Source organism: Babylonia areolata, chromosome 7 (assembly GCF_041734735.1).
Source record: "Babylonia areolata isolate BAREFJ2019XMU chromosome 7, ASM4173473v1, whole genome shotgun sequence".
Taxonomy (NCBI): domain Eukaryota; kingdom Metazoa; phylum Mollusca; class Gastropoda; order Neogastropoda; family Buccinidae; genus Babylonia; species Babylonia areolata.
This window is the reverse complement of record NC_134882.1, coordinates 16,085,508-16,104,473: the sequence shown is the minus strand read 5'-3', so window position 1 is coordinate 16,104,473 and position 18,966 is coordinate 16,085,508. Positions and strand designations below refer to the sequence as shown.

General features: G+C 39.6%; 1 protein-coding gene across 1 annotated transcript in view; it reads right to left on the bottom strand.

Moving 5' to 3' along the window:
• Positions 1-18,966, bottom strand: part of LOC143283744 (STAGA complex 65 subunit gamma-like) — a 42,542-nt gene that overhangs the window by 8,970 nt on the left and 14,606 nt on the right. The window contains exons 7-9 of the mRNA XM_076590045.1: positions 9,104-9,195; positions 6,053-6,155; positions 4,362-4,553 (exon numbers count right to left, since the gene is read on the bottom strand). Of these exons, the coding sequence (XP_076446160.1) occupies positions 4,362-4,553; positions 6,053-6,155; positions 9,104-9,195 (387 nt within the window). The remainder of the gene's footprint in view (positions 1-4,361; positions 4,554-6,052; positions 6,156-9,103; positions 9,196-18,966) is intronic.

Here is an 18,966-nt window from a genome sequence, read left to right as displayed (position 1 = left end):
TAAAAGGTACATAACTTCATGTCAATACTGCTTACGCTATCAAATCAACCAGCACACAGGTAAATAAAAGGTATATATGAACAAACCAGACACTCCCTCAAAAAGCAAGTTTTGGTTTGTCCTAACAAATTAGCAGCATAAGCGGCATTGACTTGAAAAGCTATGTACCTTTTTAACCCTTTCGCTGCCAGGAAAATAAAATTTAAGTGAAATCTATTTGCCAGGGTTTTTTCCCAAAAACCGGGTATAAATTTTCAAAAAATTCTGTGCTCTTTGTTATTAGAGAAAGACCCATAAAAGTATATATTTTCTGAAAGGGAAATGAATAAAGAATACAAAACACATGATGTTTTCCCATTTTATGCATTTTAAGTGACATGCTGTTGTTTTGAAATCTGTGTTTTGTTTTTTGTCACATTTTCAACTTGTTCATTACAAACATTAGTCTGGTAATTTGCACAAAAATATCACTTTCTGGACAAATGGATATCTGCACACACAAAATCATACTAGAACAACCACAATATAAAAAAACTGAAAAAGAAATAGATGCATTGTGACTTCTGCAAGTGATAATATGGATGTGAGGCCACGCCCCCTCAGTCTCCACCCCCCTCCTCTTCACCCCTCTCACACCGTCACTTCATCAGACCGCGTTGGCTGAGTGCCAAGAAAATAGCTCATACGGTGCCCTGCTAAAAATTCGTCTGCTAGAGTTGAACAGCCTGCATCACTCATTGATAGTTGTATCTTGGCCACTCTCTTGATTGCTCCCTTTATTTTCTATCAAATCGTCCTATAAATGTTCACCACTGTCTTCTCCTTCGAATTTATGCTCCAATTCTTTCTGAGCATTAGCTAAAGAAAGTAATCTTGGTTGATTTAGTTCGCCACGAGCGCATGTCTTGAGCACGGAGTCAGTCCGACATTTTGTTGAGCGAGCGAGGAGAGGAGCCAGGCAAAGACTGCGGCCAGTAACCCAACCAAAACGTTCAAATAAAGGACTGCCTTATGACGCAGATGGTGTTTCTAGCTATGAATAGAATCCAGAAAGATTCCCCAAGCTAAAGCTACCAGCATTTTTGTCAACGAACTGAATGCAAAGCAGGGAAAAGTCAGAATATTTCGATGACGAGTTATCTCGTCATGCAGGCAGCGAAGCATACATGCTTGCCATGACGAGTTATCTCGTCATGCAGGCAGCCTAGGGGTTAATGGGGAGAATTAATTCTGTTAACTATTGTTTTGACATTTTTCTTTGTTTTCTGGAACAATTACAGACAAACCAGGATAGCAGGGTTTCTTTCTCACAAACACTTCCAATCACACAAAAAATACACTCAACATGCAGAAGGAAATTCTCTGACAAAGCTCCAGTTTTTAAAGCTAATTCTGCAGCCATCACACACAACTCACTAGGTCAGGTGGTAACTTCACACACAAACCACTGCCAAGACAAACAACAAAATTCTTCAGCCAGACTGGGGAAGCAGCAGCAACAGCAGCAGCAGGGGAAAAAGTTTTCAACCTTTAATCTCTTACGTTTCAGAAGTGTCCTCAGAAATAACCTCATAATACACTCTGCGACGTCCCTTCATGTCAACCTGGACTTTCCGGCTGTCCTTCATGAATGTGGTCAGTGGTTCCACATAGATCGTTTCATTTTCAACGTAATAGAGTCCTTTTTCTTCTTTCAGGAAGATAACCCCAACCTCCCTCCTGAGAGTGTCCAACCGGTGAACCTGAAATGATCTCATTTTCATGTTCTTGTTAATGGCAGCTTTCATACTGCTCTTTTCTTGTAATCACTATCAATTTGCCGCAATGAAATTCATGTTTCAATTGCTGTTCTATTATAACTTTGATTAAATGAGTTACTTTTTTTTTTTGGTCCCCCAAAAAACTTGCACTCAGAATTAAGTTGCCTAACTAAAGATTACAATTAATTTCAACCACACTGTGACAGTATAATATTTTCAGAAGAAGAAATACTCTTTTTCACTTGAGTCAATCAGATAATCTGTAAAAATGTGTGCAAAAAAGAGGGGGCAGAGACTGATCAGCGATTGACGGCATACATCTTTCACTGAAACTACAACATTGTTGCCTTGTGTGATTAGCACCTTTCAAAACAAAATAACGGGTCATACCGTGCACAGGTGTGTTCCGCTCTTTCCCCACTTCAGCAAGTAGAACTGACCAATCTCTGGGGGCCCAGGCACTGGATCTAGGGATCTAAATTTGCACATGTATTTTTCTCTCTCCAGCATTTATCTATTCATTTTATTTCTTTTCTTTTTTTTTCTTTTTTTTGTACCCCAGACTTTGGAACATTTTTTTCTATATCTTAAATATGATGAATGGTGATGGAGGTGATGCTGCCGCTGCTATGGGGATCCGTTTAAGGAAAACAACATTCTGGAAAAATTTGACAAGGCTGTACTCATATTCTGGCTCCAGAGAACAGATACAGACACAGCGTTGGTCTGGAGACCAAAGCAACACTCACAAAGACATCTGTTAGCAACACTCACAAAGACATCTGTTGGCAACACTCACACAAAGACATCTGTTAGCAACACTCACACAAAGACATCTGTTAGCAACACTCACAAAGACATCTGTTAGCAACACTCACAAAGACATCTGTTAGCAACACTCACAAAAACATCTGTTAGCAACACTCACACAAAGACATCTGTTGGCAACACTCACAAAGACATCTGTTGGCAACACTCACACAAAGACATCTGTTAGCAACACTCACAAAGACATCTGTTGGCAACACTCACACAAAGACATCTGTTGGCAACACTCACACAAAAGACATCTGTTGGCAACGCTCACAAAGACATCTGTTAGCAACACTCACAAAGACATCTGTTGGCAACACTCACACAAAGACATCTGTTAGCAACACTCACAAAGACATCTGTTGGCAACGCTCACAAAGACACCAGTGAAGTGGATCACCCTCCACTGCATGGTACCAGCCTTCCCATTTGAGCTGTTAGCACACGCAGCTCCAGGTTGGAGCTGGCCACAGGTGAAAACCCACTTCTGGCAGGGATCGAACCTGCATACTCCAAGTCAGTCCGCGACACTAACCACTTTGCCATGGCGACTGATCTCTCCAGCACTTTATGTCCGTCTTTTTTCTTCTTCTTCTTTTTTTTTTTTTTTTTTTAACTGGTTATTATTGACAAAAGCATGAAGCACTGCGGAAAGTAACTGAAACAGAGCATACCCCACTTCCTTGTTCTGGTAGCAGCTTCCTCCTTTGTTCTGTCAGCTTCACCTCTTTAACCCCTTCACTGCTCAATCTTGGTGTCACGACGTCAGAGAGGCAGTTCTGACTGCACGTCCTACTCTTTGTGCACTGTTCAATGAATCTGCTCACCAAAGGTGACATGACCCCAAGGGTTCAGAATAAAGAATGATGGTTGGTACAGACATATCTCGGGTGAGGTGACAACCCTTCAGTTCACTGACAGGCGTACTGGTCAGGTGTCAACTGGGGTTACTGAAAAAGAGTTTCTCCCCCACACAACTGATGCAAGCCACTCCATATCCAATTCAATATAAACACAGCCCACTCATTACAAGCAGAGCAGATTAGCAAGTTTCTTAAAGCCATCAACTGGAAAGCAAAGTAAATCTAAGAAAAAGTTTAACTACAGCCTAGCACCACATACCAACCACAGACTGACATTCAGGCAAGAGTGACAAAATCGTATCCTCTCTCACACAATCTTATCTAGAGTTTTCTGGGTAGCATCATACCTGTCAGAACATGTTCATATTCAGACAAGTGATTATACAATTCATTGCAAGGAACATTTTTCACAAAGATGGTTTTACAGTAGGAACATGGCAGTCACACACACACACGTGTTTACCACCCAGACAACACACCCATGCTCTTGTCACAGGGTTCTAACAAATGTCATTAAAAAAAAATCCATACTTTTTCCCAGAACTGTACCAGACCAGATCTGAATTTTTTTTTTTTTTTTCCAAACCAAGCACTAAACCAAACTAAATGAAAAAAATATGTTCTGCTACACTGCTGATGAAAGAGACTGGCGGATATCCCAGTATCAATGATTTTTTTTTTTTTAAATCGATGTTTAATTTGCATAAACTTTTTTTTTTTTCAGTTGCTCTTTTCTGAATGGTGCTATTCAAGGTTTTTAGTAAAATTCCGACTTTTCCAAACATAATTTTCATAGATTTTTCCAGCCCTGGAAATGGTTCTCTCATTTTTCTTTACCAGATTTCATGACTTCTGTACAAACCCTGCAGTCAGAAAGGACAGACAACCATGACCATCATGTGCCGTGTCAACAAAAGTGACGTACCTTTTCTTGGGCCGACTGGCACCGGCGGAGGAGGGAGGGGAGCGAGGGGAGGAGGGGCCGGGTTCGGGGTCAGAAGGGTCAGGAAGGTCACGGGGGGTGCGGGGCGTCCGGGGGTCACTGTCCTGACCCCCCACACTGCCGCTCGTGTCCGTCACGTTCACCGCCTCGTCGCTCGACTCAACCGACTTGGTTCTGTTTGGGGCGGGACACGACACAGCCACACGTTGATCACAGGTTCAAAGTGATGTATGAACTCACTCTGTGATGTGAAATTTTTTGTGTGCAATTTTATGGATTATTTAACATTTGTTCTGTGAGGGATGGGGACACGCCCAAACACTGCATGATGAAGTATGAAGTATTCCCACACACTGTGATGCAAAATATTTTGTATGTAACACAGTGTCTTTACATTTGTTCTGTTGGGGGTGATACACACCCACACACTGATCACAGATGCAGGATGAAGCATGAACAATGTTATTCATCTGTCTTCACCATTTCATCCTGCATGAACAATGCTATTCATCTGTCTTCACCATTTCATCCTGCATGAACAATGCTATTCATCTGTCTTCACCATTTCATCCTGCATGAACAATGCTATTCATCTGTCTTCACCATTTCATCCTGCATGAACAATGCTATTCATCTGTCTGCACCATTTCATCCTGCATGAACAATGCTATTCATCTGTCTGCACCATTTCATCCTGCATGAACAATGCTATTCATCTGTCTTCACCATTTCATCCTGCATGAACAATGCTATTCATCTGTCTTCACCATTTCATCCTGCATGAACAATGCTATTCATCTGTCTTCACCATTTCATCCTGCATGAACAATGCTATTCATCTGTCTTCACCATTTCATCCTGCATGAACAATGCTATTCATCTGTCTTCACTATTTCAAGTTTTTGTGATTTAAAATGTTTTGTGTGTAACATTTGTTTTAACATCTGTTGTGTCTGGGGGAACAGCACACACCGGAACACTGATCAGATACAGCATGAACACAGACCTCCCACCCTGACATCCAGGACTCGCCCCCTCAAACAATGCTGTGAACAATTTGACATTAAGGGCGTCAGCCAACAGGTTGTTAAACTCACCTCTACAAGCATGAACAATGCTGTCTATCTTCACACTCTTTGTGATCTAAATTGATCTGAGTGTAACACACTGTCCCAACATGTCCACACATTGACAGAATCCCTCTGTCTGTGTTGCGATACTCGCTCCTCATCACTTCTGTCCTTTTCCAAACTCTACATCTAACTGTACTTTCCTTAAAAAAAATCACAAAAAAAAACCCAAAAAAAAAATCAATTTAATGGGATGTGATTGTACATGACAAGAGACCAACTATCCAGCTACATGATACACATTAAAGCATTAAGCCACAGACGGTGTGAATCATTTAGACACTGCGATGTATGATATGCATGATAAGTGTTGTGTTGTGTGATAATTTTTTTTCCTGTGTATGAACAAAAACCAGTGTTTGAGTGGTTGGTTGGAAGTCTGTGCTGGGTTATCTAAGTTTTTTGTGTTCAAATGCATTTTTTTTTTTTTTTTAAACACCACTGTACAGTGCAACTGAGGATGTTTTACATGGACAGGTGCTATATAAAATTATCAAAATATTATTAACATCAGTATTATCTATTCTAAGAAAAGCCACCTACTTGTCTTGCTCCATTTTGACAGACTGTGGCCACTTGGACTCCACCTCTGTGGTCAGACCCCCCGCTGTCTCGTGTTCCACAGTGATCTCAAAGCTTCCAAGACCTGCACACAGTGTGTTGTGCTACTGAACTGTACTGTATTGTACTGTATTGTGCTGTATTGTATTGTACTGTATTGTGCTGTATTGTATTGTATTGTACTGTATTGTGCTGTATTGTATTGTGCTGTATTGTATTGTGCTGTATTGTATTGTACTGTATTGTATTGTACTGTATTGTATTGTGCTGTATTGTATTGTGCTGTATTGTATTGTGCTGTATTGTATTGTACTGTATTGTATTGTGCTGTATTGTGCTGTATTGTATTGTATTGTACTGTATTGTGCTGTATTGTATTGTGCTGTATTGTATTGTGCTGTATTGTACTGTGCTGTATTGTATTGTGCTGTATTGTATTGTGCTGTATTGTACTGTGCTGTATTGTATTGTACTGTATTGTATTGTGCTGTATTGTATTGTGCTGTATTGTATTGTGCTGTATTGTATTGTACTGTACTGTATTGTGCTGTATTATATTGTGCTGTATTGTATTGTACTGTATTGTATTGTACTGTATTGTATTGTATTGTACTGTATTGTATTGTGCTGTATTATATTGTATTGTATTGTATTGTACTGTATTGTGCTGTATTGTATTGTACTGTATTGTATTGTGCTGTATTGTATTGTACTGTATTGTGCTGTATTGTATTGTACTGTATTGTATTGTGCTGTATTGTATTGTGCTGTATTGTGCTGTATTGTATTGTACTGTATTGTATTGTGCTGTATTGTATTGTACTGTATTGTGCTGTATTGTATTGTACTGTATTGTATTGTGCTGTATTGTATTGTGCTGCACTGTATTGTATTGTGCTGTATTGTATTGTACTGTGCTGTATTGTATTGTACTGTGCTGTATTGTATTGTACTGTATTGTATTGTGCTGTATTGTACTGTGCTGTATTGTATTGTGCTGTATTGTATTGTACTGTATTGTACTGTGCTGTATTGTATTGTGCTGTATTGTATTGTATTGTGCTGTACTGTATTGTATTGTGCTGTATTGTATTGTATTGTACTGTGCTGTATTGTATTGTACTGTGCTGTATTGTATTGTGCTGTATTGTACTGTGCTGTATTGTATTGTGCTGTATTGTATTGTATTGTACTGTATTGTATTGTGCTGTATTGTATTGTGCTGTATTGTATTGTGCTGTATTGTATTGTATTGTACTGTATTGTATTGTGCTGTATTGTATTGTACTGTATTGTATTGTACTGTACTGTACTGTATCGTATTGTGCTGTATTATATTGTACTGTATTGTATTGTACTGTACTGTATCGTATTGTGCTGTATTATATTGTACTGTATTGTATTGTATTGTACTGTACTGTATCGTATTGTGCTGTATTATATTGTACTGTATTGTATTGTATTGTACTGTACTGTACTGTATCGTATTGTGCTGTATTATATTGTACTGTATTGTATTGTACTGTACTGTACTGTATCGTATTGTGCTGTATTATATTGTGCTGTATTGTATTGTACTGTACTGTATTGTATTGTGCTGTATTGTATTGTGCTGTATTGTATTGTATTGTATTGTATTGTGCTGTATTGTATTGTGCTGTATTGTATTGTATTGTACTGTACTGTATTGTGCTGTACTGTACTGTACTGTATTGTATTGTGCTGTATTATATTGTGCTGTATTGTATTGTATTATATTGTACTGTATTGTATTGTACTGTACTGTACTGTATTGTATTGTGCTGTATTGTATTGTGCTGTATTAACTGCATCATAATACACAGTGTTCTGTTGCTGTATTGTATTGGATTCTACTGCACTGCATTGTACCCAGTTGTATACTTGCACTGTAATGTACTGTGTTGAATTGCACTGCGTTATATTGAGCTGCGTTGTACTGTACTGTATTGTACCATTTTGTCTGTATTGTACTGTACAGTACTGTATATTTCATTGTAATGTACTGTATTGCACTGCATTAGTTCTCTGAGAAACTTGGGCTGCTTTCACCAAAGAACGTTTCTTAATACAGAAACAAAACATAACATGGGGGGAAAAAAAGAGAAAAAATATATTTAAAAAAAAAAACTGCTCAATGCTGAATGTGCTAAATGGAAATCTGTATAACATGGATGTGCACACATACATTGACACAGGTAGGCTCTCAAGATCCGACCAGCTGGTCAGCTTTATGTTAAAGTCAGGTATCTCCTTTTTTTTTTTTCCACCCCAAATGTGGTGTGGCATACTTGGATCATTGCACACTTCCTTGAAACTGAAACACATATACACACTCTCTGGCTCTCTCACATACACATATAACATTTCAGGAACAGGATCAGGATCAGGATTTGGGGCGTTGTTTTATACAACTTAGCCATTTTTGGCTTTTTATGCCCCTTCAAATTTACTCCTTTACATTGTTGGTCAGGTCGTTGACTAGCTCAGTCATTTTATCCATCAAAGTCATATTTCGCTTTTGTCAATAACTCGTGTTTATCTATGAGGTTCTTAAAAGTATACTAGGTGCACGTTTGACATCGTTTGTTAATTTATTCCAATAATTTGTTACTCTGTTACTAAATGTAAACTTTCTGAGATTTGTTCTGGAATACTGTTTAAATATTTTGTCTGTACTGTTTCTTGTAGTGTCTACCTTTGGAGTACAAAAAAAGTATGCTTTGTTTACATCGTCAAACCCGTTTAATATTTTGTACATCTGTATCAAGTCCCCTCTTACTCTTCTTGCTTTAAGTGATGGTAGTTGTAAGTACTTTAATATTTCTTGATATGAATAATCTATGCTATAGACCAGCTTTGTTGCTTTCTTTGAGCCCTTTCTATGGCTTGTGACTGCTTTATTTACGTTGGGTACCATACAGTGTTTCCATATTCTAGGATAGGTGTAACTAATGTTTTATATAACCAGCTGACAGGAGTCATGACGGAAAGGACAGAGCACAAGTTCCTCACCTTCCAGCTGCAGAAGCTGCTCCGCTTCACTGACTTCTGAATTCTCGTCCAGCACTGGAAACTGAATGTCCGCACTCGGCTCCTCTTTGATCCTGTTCACAGATTTCTTCAAGGCATAACCATTGAATATTCACAACTACAATGATGCTAATTCATATAGAGGATGCAGAGTGAGTGTGGATGTGAAAGAGTGAGCGAATGAATGAAGTGAGAGTGTGTGCATACATGTATAATTGTGTGAATGTGAGTTGTTTGTGAGCTGCTTTAATCCTGAAGTAACATTTCAGTTGCTCACTTTGTTGTCACCACTACTTACCAAGTTATGTCATTCTTCAGGGTTTGTAGGTCAGCCTCAGTACAACTGATACACAACAGCATTTTGAGACTTCAACTAGTTATACACTAAATGCACTATATTGAAAGGTGCATGGGTGGAAAATTAGTTAAAAGGTATAGCCTTAAACACTTATACTTAAAAAATTATGCAATGAAGATAAACTCTGGGCAACATCCAGAATTTAACCCCTCAAGACAATAAGTAGTGTTCACAACAAGGTGTGGACATTCTCTCCATAAGTCACACTGAGGAGTGTAGAGGAAGAAATGTGGACACTGCCAAACTCTGCACTCATTGTCCACTCATAAAACTGAACTAAAAACTTTCCTCAAATTTTTTCACCCCAAGAGCTTCAACAGGAAACTGTAAAACAAGAGACAAAAGGTGTACTAATCACAATCATGGAACAGCATCCATTTTCAGATAATTTATAACTTTAACACAGGATGGCACAATGAAAAGAGGGTATAAAAGATTATGCTGGAATAACTGCATGTTGGAACATGTTTTCTCCTGCTATTTTTTATCATGTCAATATCATATCAATATATAAAATCATGTCACTGGTCTAAAAGGAAAAGCAAAGAGCAAATTCATCTGTAAACATCTAACCAGCTGTCCAATATGCACCCTGCAGGTACAAAAAAAGATGTAATTCCACTGATTACAGGTTACAATACAGGAATATAGTATATAAACAAGTATAAAATAGGAGCAGAAAAATAAACGATGACGAAAAGACCACACAATAGAAGAGAGGAAAAAAGTCCAATCAGAGAGACTAAAAGCTGACACTCAATAAAATAAACAAGCATAAATATGTTCCAAACATGAGAGAAACACAGGCACATGAAGAAAATAAAAGTACACAAACACATTAAAATGAGGAGAAAAGGGAGCAGAAGAAAAAGAGATGATAGGGGGGGAAATAGGGAAGAAAGAGACAGACAGAGAGAAAGAGAGAAAGAGAAGGGGGGAGTGGGGGCGAGAAGAAGAGGAAACCAAACAGCAGGAAAATTCTACTTACACTCACAAAGATAAAAGGCTCAAACACACACAGCTGCTGGCAAGCTGGACCTCCCTCAATAGTATGAGGCAGAAGAAAGATCGAAGATCCTACCTGAAAAACCTGAACAGGAGTTCAGCAAATAGTCCCCTCTCACCTCACCCACCACCTCCATCCCCCCCACCCACCATCCACCCCCTGCCACCAATTTGCTGCCCTTCACTTTCCCTTTTCTCCCTTCCCCATTCACCTTTGGCCCCATTCCAATGTGTGTGAAGGGGATCGTGTTGGAAATTTCAATGAATTATTGTTGGATGTGGTGACGGTGGTGGTGGTGGTGGGGGGGGGGGGGTGTGTGCAGGTGATTGTTGGGTGTTGTGGTGGATGGTGCAACTGAAGGCGAGCTGTGAGCGGAATTATTGCTGAACACATGCTCACATTTGTCTGTTTAGGATCTTTGACTCCCCCGCCCCCTCTCCACCCTCTTTTTCCCCCAATAATGCTGATGGAAGGAAGCATACAACGTTTGTGTCATCTTCCAAAAGTAAAATCATCTCCTTTCTCTCCCTCCCCTCCCCCCTTTCTTCCCAATCTTTCAATTATCCTTTTCCTTAATGAATCCTCATCTTTTTGAGTTATTTATCTATTCCATTTTTTTTGGCTTTTTCATCTTGCTTTTGAAAAAAAATTGTTGGGAAGAAAAAAAAGAAGAGTACTTGGACTTTTTGTCCACACAATCACTGTGTGCACCATTTATTTCTTTCTGCCCCTATTTCATCCAACCACATGTCACCTTGTCATTAGAATTACATCAGCAAGGTGGATGTTAAAGGAGCAGAGATTAAACAATGACTTTGGTTATACTTTTATACCAGGTACATGACAAGCAAGTGTGGAGTTTTTATCTATTTATCTGTTCATTTATTTACTCAATTGTTTATCTATCCTCTGTGTGTGTGTGTGTGTGTGTGTGTGTGTGCATGTGTGTGTGTCTGTGTGTGTGTGTGTGTGTGTGTGTGCATGTGTGTGTGTGTGTGTGTGTGTGTGTGTGTGTGTACAGTGCTTGCATGCTTCAGTATGCACAAGTTTTTATATTGATATGCACTTGTATGTATCTTATTTCTACTGTATCTGTGTTTGTGTATGATTTTCGATTATTTATGTTTGTATCTTGTTATGTACTATCCCCCCCCCCCCCCCCCCCCCCCCCCCAATATTCCTTGTGACCCTGGTACACTTGGTAATAAAGACAAGTTCTATTCTATCCTATTCTATTCATTGCTGTTTTTTGCTGTTGTTTTTCAACTGACAACAATGAGTCCAGCACTCCCAACACCCTTCACTGTGAGGCAGTTGACAGCAGCCATCAGGTGTTTACCTTCTGCATGTGTAACAGGTCAGTCTCACCAAAGGGTGTGGTCATTAACAGGTGTACGTTGCTCACACTTTCCTTTAATTCCATATACTGTTACTTTAATTTTTACAAAACATACATGGTGTAAACGCTATACACAACGAAACGCTGCTGATCTTTTGTTTGGGTGAAGAAAATGAGAATGCCAGAACATTCACCACATAATTACCACACAGAGTGAGAGGCTGGTAGGGGCAGTATGAGGTGGTGGGAATAGACAGAAAGAGACAGTGTATACTAATTGTTTCATCACTTCAACTGCCTCTTGTTGTTTGTTGTTGTCTTTTCTTCTTCTGTAAACTCATTGCACATACTGTAGGTGTGGTGAAAGGTATCAAAGAAAATTGCAGAATTTTCCAGATCTTGCAAGGTAAAAAAAAACTAAAACATTTATTTCCCAGCCCTGAGAATGATCTTGAGTGGCTTCCGGTTTGGCCTCCGATGTCGGCAGGCCACGCTCTTCTGTGCTCTGTGCTTTTTTTTGCAAAAACATAGTGGCTTCGATATGTCGAAAGATTTAGCTCCAGGTTTGTAAGTGAGAAAAGCGAATTAGTACACTGTGTGTTTATACTGTGCTCCTTTCGCCGACATCTGTGTGTGGAACGAGCGAAAAAGACCAGGAGAAAGCAGTTTCCAGTGTTGGAGCCACAATGGCGGCGCCTACGCCAGCCCCGCCGGCCGTGGAACCAGTATACATTACTACCAGGGCACTCCCTACATACGAGACGCTACCTACAGTGTATGACATTTGTGTTGCCGCGGAGGCTGCGTGCGGTCGAGGAACAATTCGGGGGGCGCAGCGGATTCGCGGTCTGTGGCGGATATATCCGCGAAATGAAGAAGTAAGAGACCATTTGTTACTGGAAGGGTTCCTGTTTAGGGGAGCACGAGTGTCGCTCCTGGATAGGAATCCTTTTATTAACAAGGACCAGGGGGATGAAAAACCCACAACAAAGCTGTGGGTGAATAACATCCCGCTTGGTATCAATAACGAACTAATAGAAACAGCTCTAAAAAAGATAGGGGTAGAGCTACGGTCATCTCTCAGAAATGAGCTGGCAAGAAACCCCGACGGGCGACTGACCCAATTTGAAACTGGCCGCCGTTTCGTGTATATCACGGTACCAGTCACACCACTGAGGCCAGTCATGAAAATCGGTGTATTCACTGCAGACATCTATCATAAAGAACAAAAGCAAAAACCAAAAAAGTGTAACAAATGCCTGCAGGAGGGACATGTGGCAGCTAACTGTGAAGGGGAGGTGGTTTGCAAAGGTTGCCTGCAGCAGGGGCATAAAATAATGGACTGCCCCTCTTCGGTGCCCCTCAATGCCGAGGAAGAAGAAGTTCGGGAAGAAGTTGAAACACCAGCAGCATGCGAGCCACAGGGCAGCAGTCAACCAGCACTGACACTGCCAGGCGAGCAAGTGCCAGTGTGTGGAAGAGGTGATGCAAGCAACACGCAGGGCCAGAAAGCAGCCAGTCCCGTGAAGCCGGCGCGCGCACACACCGCAACAACGAGCCTTGCTGGAAGAAAAGAAAAAAGGGAGAGGAGTGAATCTCCCACAACGCCAGTGCCGGACAGCAAACGCCCGACTGTAGTGGCCCCGGACAACGCAAGAGGAGAGGAAGAGAAAGCAGACAGCATGCAGGAGGGGGCCGACACCTAGCACGTGTTCTCTCCCCACCGGTCTGACCTTTCCCTCACGACCCTTGGCTTCGTTTTATGGACTTGTGATTTATGATTAATGATTTTGGTTATCTGCTACAGAATTTTGAAGAAATGCTATCCTCATACCAGTTATGAACCACGATATATGTATTGGTACTTTAAATGTGCGGGGTCTGAGAAATAAGCTAAAAAGAAAAGTTGTATTTGACTTCCTCAGAAAACAAAAGTTAGACATTGCATGTTTGCAGGAGACATACGTTACAGATGATGTGATGCACGAAATCGATAGACAATGGTCGGGAAGCATATTCTATAGTGCAGGAACTAACAGAAGCAATGGACTCATTATCCTCATTTCCAAACTTAAGCAGATTCAGGCAGAATTAATTCATGCAGCAGAGAGAATACTACTAATTAGAGTCAGGCATGACAACAAAATAACCATCATCGCTAATTGCTATGCGCCAAACTCGACCGTAGATAAATTAGAATTCATAAACCAACTGGGCAGCCTACTGCTAAAGCAAGACTACGACCATTTGTGGGTACTGGGTGATTTCAACACAACGATAAGCCATCTAGATAACATCGCGGGCAAACCACACTCAACACGAGAAAATGAAGCTCTCATGGAAATGTTATCTTCTCTAGACCTGGAAGACACATGGAGATCTATCCACCCTGACGTCAAAGAATATACTTGGTCAAGACCCACTCCTTTCACAGCAAGGAGAATTGATTATATTTTCTGTGACAATATCTCCCAAGCACTCGTGCAGAAAACAGACATTGAGTTATTTCCCCACTCAGACCACAAACTTGTAAAAGCAATATTCAGCGCAAACGAGTTTCGAAGAGGTCCAGGATACTGGAAGTTTAATAGCTCGTTGCTTTCAGAGGAATGTTTTCTGGAAGAAACAAACGATTTTATAGATTCACATTTCTCAAAATATAAAGACGAAAATCCACAAAAAGCCTGGGAAATGTTTAAAGTTAAATACAAGTCCTACTGTATCAACTATTCAAAAATCGCCAAAAATAGGGCTTCAAATAAACATGCAAAAATCAAAATGCTGCACGACATTGAACAAAATCTGACACGAAGCATTCTTGATAAAAACATGATAATGAAAGCGCAACAACTAAAAAAAGAAATAGAACTACAGGAACTAACAGAAGCAAGAGGGGCTCAGATTCGTTCAAGAGTCAAGTGGATAGAGGACGGGGAAAAAAACACAAAATACTTTCTCCGCCTTGAAAGGGCCCAAGGAGCCGCGAACGTAATATCATCTCTGCGCATAAACCAAAACACGACAGACAATCCACAGACAATACTGAACCAGATCGAGAAATTTTATACAGAGTTATACAAGAAAGACTTATCCGTAGATAAAGGAAGAAACATAAGAGGCCATTTCCTGAGCAACGAAGATTATCCAGTACTTACAGAAGAAGAAAAAGACCTCTGTGACAAAGAAATAACTCTGGACGAGCTAACAGTAGCTCTCACAAACTTAAACAAAGACTCTGCGCCTGGTAGTGACGGCCTCACACCAGCATTTTATAAAACGTTCTGGGACAAACTAAAAACGCCATTCCTTCTCTGTATTACAGAAGCCATCAAAGAAGGAGAATTACCTTTCTCAATGAAGAAAGGAATTGTTACATTAATCCATAAAGGCAAGGACCTGGACAAAAATAACCTCACAAATTATAGACCTATTACTCTCACAAATACAGACTATAAGATAGTCACGAAAGCGCTTGCCACGAGACTCCAAAATGTCATCAAAACAGTTGTAAATGAAGACCAAGTAGGTTTCATAAAGGGAAGAAATATAGCAGTTCACTTGAGATTCTTTGATGACCTAACTAAACACCTCAATACAACGAATCAAACAGGTGCTCTAGTTGCTCTAGATTTCTCTAAAGCCTTTGACACAATATCAAAAGATTGTATCATCGAAGCACTAGATATTTTCAACTTTGGCCCAATATTTAAGAATGTTGTTTCTACTGTAATGAAAAACACACAAAGTTGTGTTCACAATGGTGGATGGCTATCTGATTGGTTTCCAACAGAACGAGGAATCAGACAGGGATGCCCACTAAGTCCCCTTCTTTTCGTACTAGCAGTAGAAATACTGGCGATTAGAATTAGAAACAATAAAGAGATTCGAGGAATTGAATTGACGCCATTAGGAGGTATGTGCAACGAAAGCAACACCTCTAAAATAAAACAGTTTGCAGATGATACAACATTAACTCTAAAAAATGAACAGGACATTCGGATAGCTACAGACATTGTATCTCAGTTTGAAGAATACTCAGGTCTGAAATTAAATAAAAGTAAATCAGAGGGAATGTGGCTGGGGTCAAGAAAGCATGAAACAGGCGACATAAATAGCATTCCCATAAGACCTGACAGGCTGAAAATTCTGGGGATATATTTCTCAGCAGACAAAGAAATTTCGGAACTGGAAGAAAACTGGAAATCTAAAATCGAAAAAATAACTAAGTTGATTAAACGATGGGAACGAAGAAACCCATCACTATACGGTAAGGTTATCTTGGCAAAGACGTTTTTGTTGTCACAGTTCTCACACGTCCTGCAAGTATCGGTTTTACCAGTCAAAATCCTCAGCACCATTAACACACTTATGTACAGGTTTTTGTGGAAAAAAAAGTTTAATAATAAAAAAGCTTTTGAAAAAATAAAAAGAGGAGTCCTCAGCCTTGACAAAGAAGATGGTGGCTTGAATATGATCAACATCGAACACCAGCAGCAAATGTTCCTGATCAAATGGGCAGCTAGACTCCTCAGAGAGGCAAAAGCGCATTGGAGCATTCTTGCAAGACAAAATATGTCACCTTTCAAGGACAGTTATTGCAGTTTTAGCTGTAATATCTTACCTAAAGACATCAAAAAGCTGAAAAATGTTAAGTCATTCTTCTGGAGAGAGGTAATAAAAGCAGTTGCCGTTCTCAACAAAGACAGACCGATAGAAAATATAAAAACGGAACCGCTATGGAACAACAAAAATGTAAAATACAAAGGTAATGTGTTACACTTTCCCAAATGGAGCAAAAAAGGCATTCTTATCGTGCAGGATCTTTGGCAGCATGGAAATGTAATGACATACGAAGAAGTAGAACGCAAACTGGGCACTGACCCGGGCCTTCTTTTCGAATACAATGCCATCATAAACGCAATACCAGAACAATGGAAACAGCATCTATCCAACGATGCCCACAAAGAGGATACCCCCAAAGACATTGCAACAACAGAGGGATACCTCACTACGTTATCTAACAAACAAATCCGAAAACACTTTGCCCTCAAACAAAACCATGAAATATGTGCAACACAATTTTGGAAGCGCAAACTAGACATCAATATCAAAGACTATTTCAACCTAGCTTATGAATGCACAAATGAATCCCGTCTGAGAATACTCCACTTCAAATTTATCCATAACATTTACCCAACGAATATTCTGCTTGCAAAAATGGGGGTGTCAAACACAAACACCTGCAACTGGTGTCAAGACACTGATTACATTGAACACGCCTTTTACTCTTGCCCCAAACTATCTGACTTTTGGAAACATGTGAAACAGTTCATTCTCTCCCGTTACAATACACTGATCCCTATGAATGAAAAAGTAGCGTTGTTTGGTACAACGAAAATGGATATCCCAGATCATGAAAAGAGAAAAAAAATCAACACGACTTTGTTGATAGCAAAACTGTCTATTTCTAAATTCAAATATGGTAAGTGTAAGAATCTGTATCTTATCTTTGAAACCGAGCTCAAATTACGTAAGATGTGATCTACGTCTACCAATATACCTGAGCACTTATACGGATCCATAAAAAAAAAAACTCAAGTGGTCAATCTAAATGTGTACATTTAAAGACGTTCCATAAAGCTAATGCCTCCACAGAGAGAGAAAGAGAGAGAGAGAGAGAATGAGATCGTGTCTACCTCGCCTCTTTTAGACATTGTGCACGAAACCACCCTGTATGTGATTTTATATGTTGCATGACCTTGACAATGTTTGAGCATGACAATGGTAAGAAGACAGATTACAGGGGGAAGAAAGAGAGAGAGAGAGAGAAAGAATAAAGAGATGAGAGAAGAAGAAAAAAAAAAAAGAAAGAGAAAAAAAGACAACAGAAAGGAGAAAAATGATGATGGAAGGAACGTAAAGAAAGAAAAAAAAAAAAAAAAAAAAAGAAGAAGAAGAAGAAAAAAAGAGAGAGAACCAAAAAAAAAAAAAAAAAAAAAAAAAAAAAAAATGTGGGAAAGAACCTTCCAAGGATGCTGAGACTATCCTGCTCATTTGCAGAAATTTTACGCATCCACTGATTTCTCCTTAAAAAAAAAAAAAAAAAAAAAAAAAAAAGAATGATCTTGAGATGTTTGCAAGACTTTTCCAAAATTCCATGATTGCGGAAAGCCTGCATAATTTATACTGACCCCATAATACCAAATGTGTCTCTCTGTGACAGTATCACTTATTCTTGATGCTTTTAGTCCAGCTGACCGCACACGGCCATATCAAGACTGTCAAACCATACAAATGCTCAACCGCATCAACACAAAACTGTCACCTCTACAAAAAAAAAAGAAAAAAAAAGAAAGAAAGAAAAAACCCCGAAAACACAGATCATGACAAAGTATCCCAACCACATCGCTCCTTGTGGCAAATAAGACTAGCCCATGCTGAGGACGCCAGCCCTTCCGCTTAATTTCTTATCTCCAGATTACAAAAAAATCGTAAAAAAGGGAAAAATCAATACTTCAAAGCCAAACAAAAAATACCTAAAAAAGGTCATATAGGCAAATAACACTGCTGAATGGGCAGCTAGTGCCCATTCCAGTGTTCACATTTCACTACCTAATCGCCAGAGCAAAACAGCACAGACAGTACATCATAGACTGCGGAATAGAGAAAAAAGTGTTAAAGCTTGCTTGAAAAAAGAAAGGGGAATGGACTGAGAAAGCAGAAAAAGGAGACAACAGTGAAGAAAGAAAAAAGACAGAAACAAAGAGAGTGACAGAGAAGAGGAAATTTCTAGCACAGAATTTCCAGAAGGCGGGGATGCTGTTTATCCTGAAAGACCCCCAGCATCCCCACGGGGGAAGTATCAGACTGTCACATATGTAATCTTGTCATTCTGTATGGTAATACTTGAATGTGTCGCTGACCTCATAAAACTGAATGTAACTGTGTGTGTGTGTCTTCAAGTCAGATGCAATACAGCTACAATAAATACAGTGTAATCTCCGTCACAAACAGGGTTATCTTTGACCTGGCCTGACCAATACATTGGGTATGGCATTTGTTCCTTTTATCAAATTTGTTTTTTCCGAGCAGATGTAGTGTGACATATGTGGATCAGTCCACATGCTCTGACACCTTTCAGT